The sequence below is a fragment of the Emiliania huxleyi genome (assembly GCF_000372725.1).
Source record: "Emiliania huxleyi CCMP1516 unplaced genomic scaffold EMIHUscaffold_9177, whole genome shotgun sequence".
Taxonomy (NCBI): domain Eukaryota; phylum Haptophyta; order Isochrysidales; family Noelaerhabdaceae; genus Emiliania; species Emiliania huxleyi.
In genome coordinates this window covers 1-796 of record NW_005195164.1, presented here as the reverse complement: position 1 = coordinate 796, position 796 = coordinate 1, and the positions used below count along the sequence as shown (strand labels likewise).

The 796-nt window shown below is 68.5% G+C and overlaps 1 protein-coding gene across 1 annotated transcript; it reads right to left on the bottom strand.

The window, feature by feature from the left end:
• Positions 1-287: 287 nt before the first annotated feature.
• EMIHUDRAFT_125330 (hypothetical protein) lies at positions 288-744 on the bottom strand (the record flags this gene model as incomplete). Its single annotated transcript, XM_005757272.1, has 1 exon — positions 288-744. A coding segment is annotated over one exon (457 nt), but the record flags the coding sequence as incomplete, so codon positions are not given.
• Positions 745-796: the final 52 nt, after the last annotated feature.

The window sequence follows — 796 nt, the reverse complement described above, 5'->3', positions numbered from 1 at the left end:
ATCATCGGACGATGTCGACGAGTTGGGTCGCTCTCGCGGTAGCCAGATGACCTCTCATACTAGGATCATCGGCCATGGCCGCAGGGAGCGCGGGGGAGGGCGCTGGATGCAACACGGAGCTCCGTTGGAGACGTTTTCAAGATTAGCGTGTCAGAGTGAAATGGCACTAGCCTGATCTCTCCTGGATGTGCGGTTGATGACTGCACTCCAAGTGCTCCAAGTGCTCTCCCCCCCTAGCTGCGTCCAAAAGTTGCACGCGCTGCCGTGCAGCTGCGCTCTGGCCACACCGCCGCCCACACCCAGCACGAGCGACGTCCAGTTCGCCCCAGCACCGTACGCCGGCCACCAGGCGCGGCCTCCGCCGGCGCCCCCTCCGCTGTTGGGGTCGCCCTCCCTCGCCAAGCCCGCCCAGTAGGCTCCGATCTCGTCGGAGAGCCTCCTCTCGGCCGGCGAGAAGGGGCAGTCGGCGATGCGCGGGCGACCAGACAGGGTGTCGTGGTTCTGCTCCGACCCGAAGACGTACCGCACCTCGGCGCCGTGCGTGGCCCACGTCGCCGACGCGCCAGCCTCGACAACGTCGAGCTCGACGCCGTTGTCACAGCCGCCGCCCGGCGCGGTCGGCGACGGCATGAAGTGGGAGAACTCGTAGTGCCACACCGCCACGCCTGCGGCGACGGCCATCCTCGCCGCCTCAGTCTGCGGGCAGAGCACGTACGCGTCGGCATCCGCCTGGACGAAGGCCGCCTGCGCCGAGCCGCCAAAGCGCGAGAGCGGGTAGTGGGCGCGTACTGCCCGC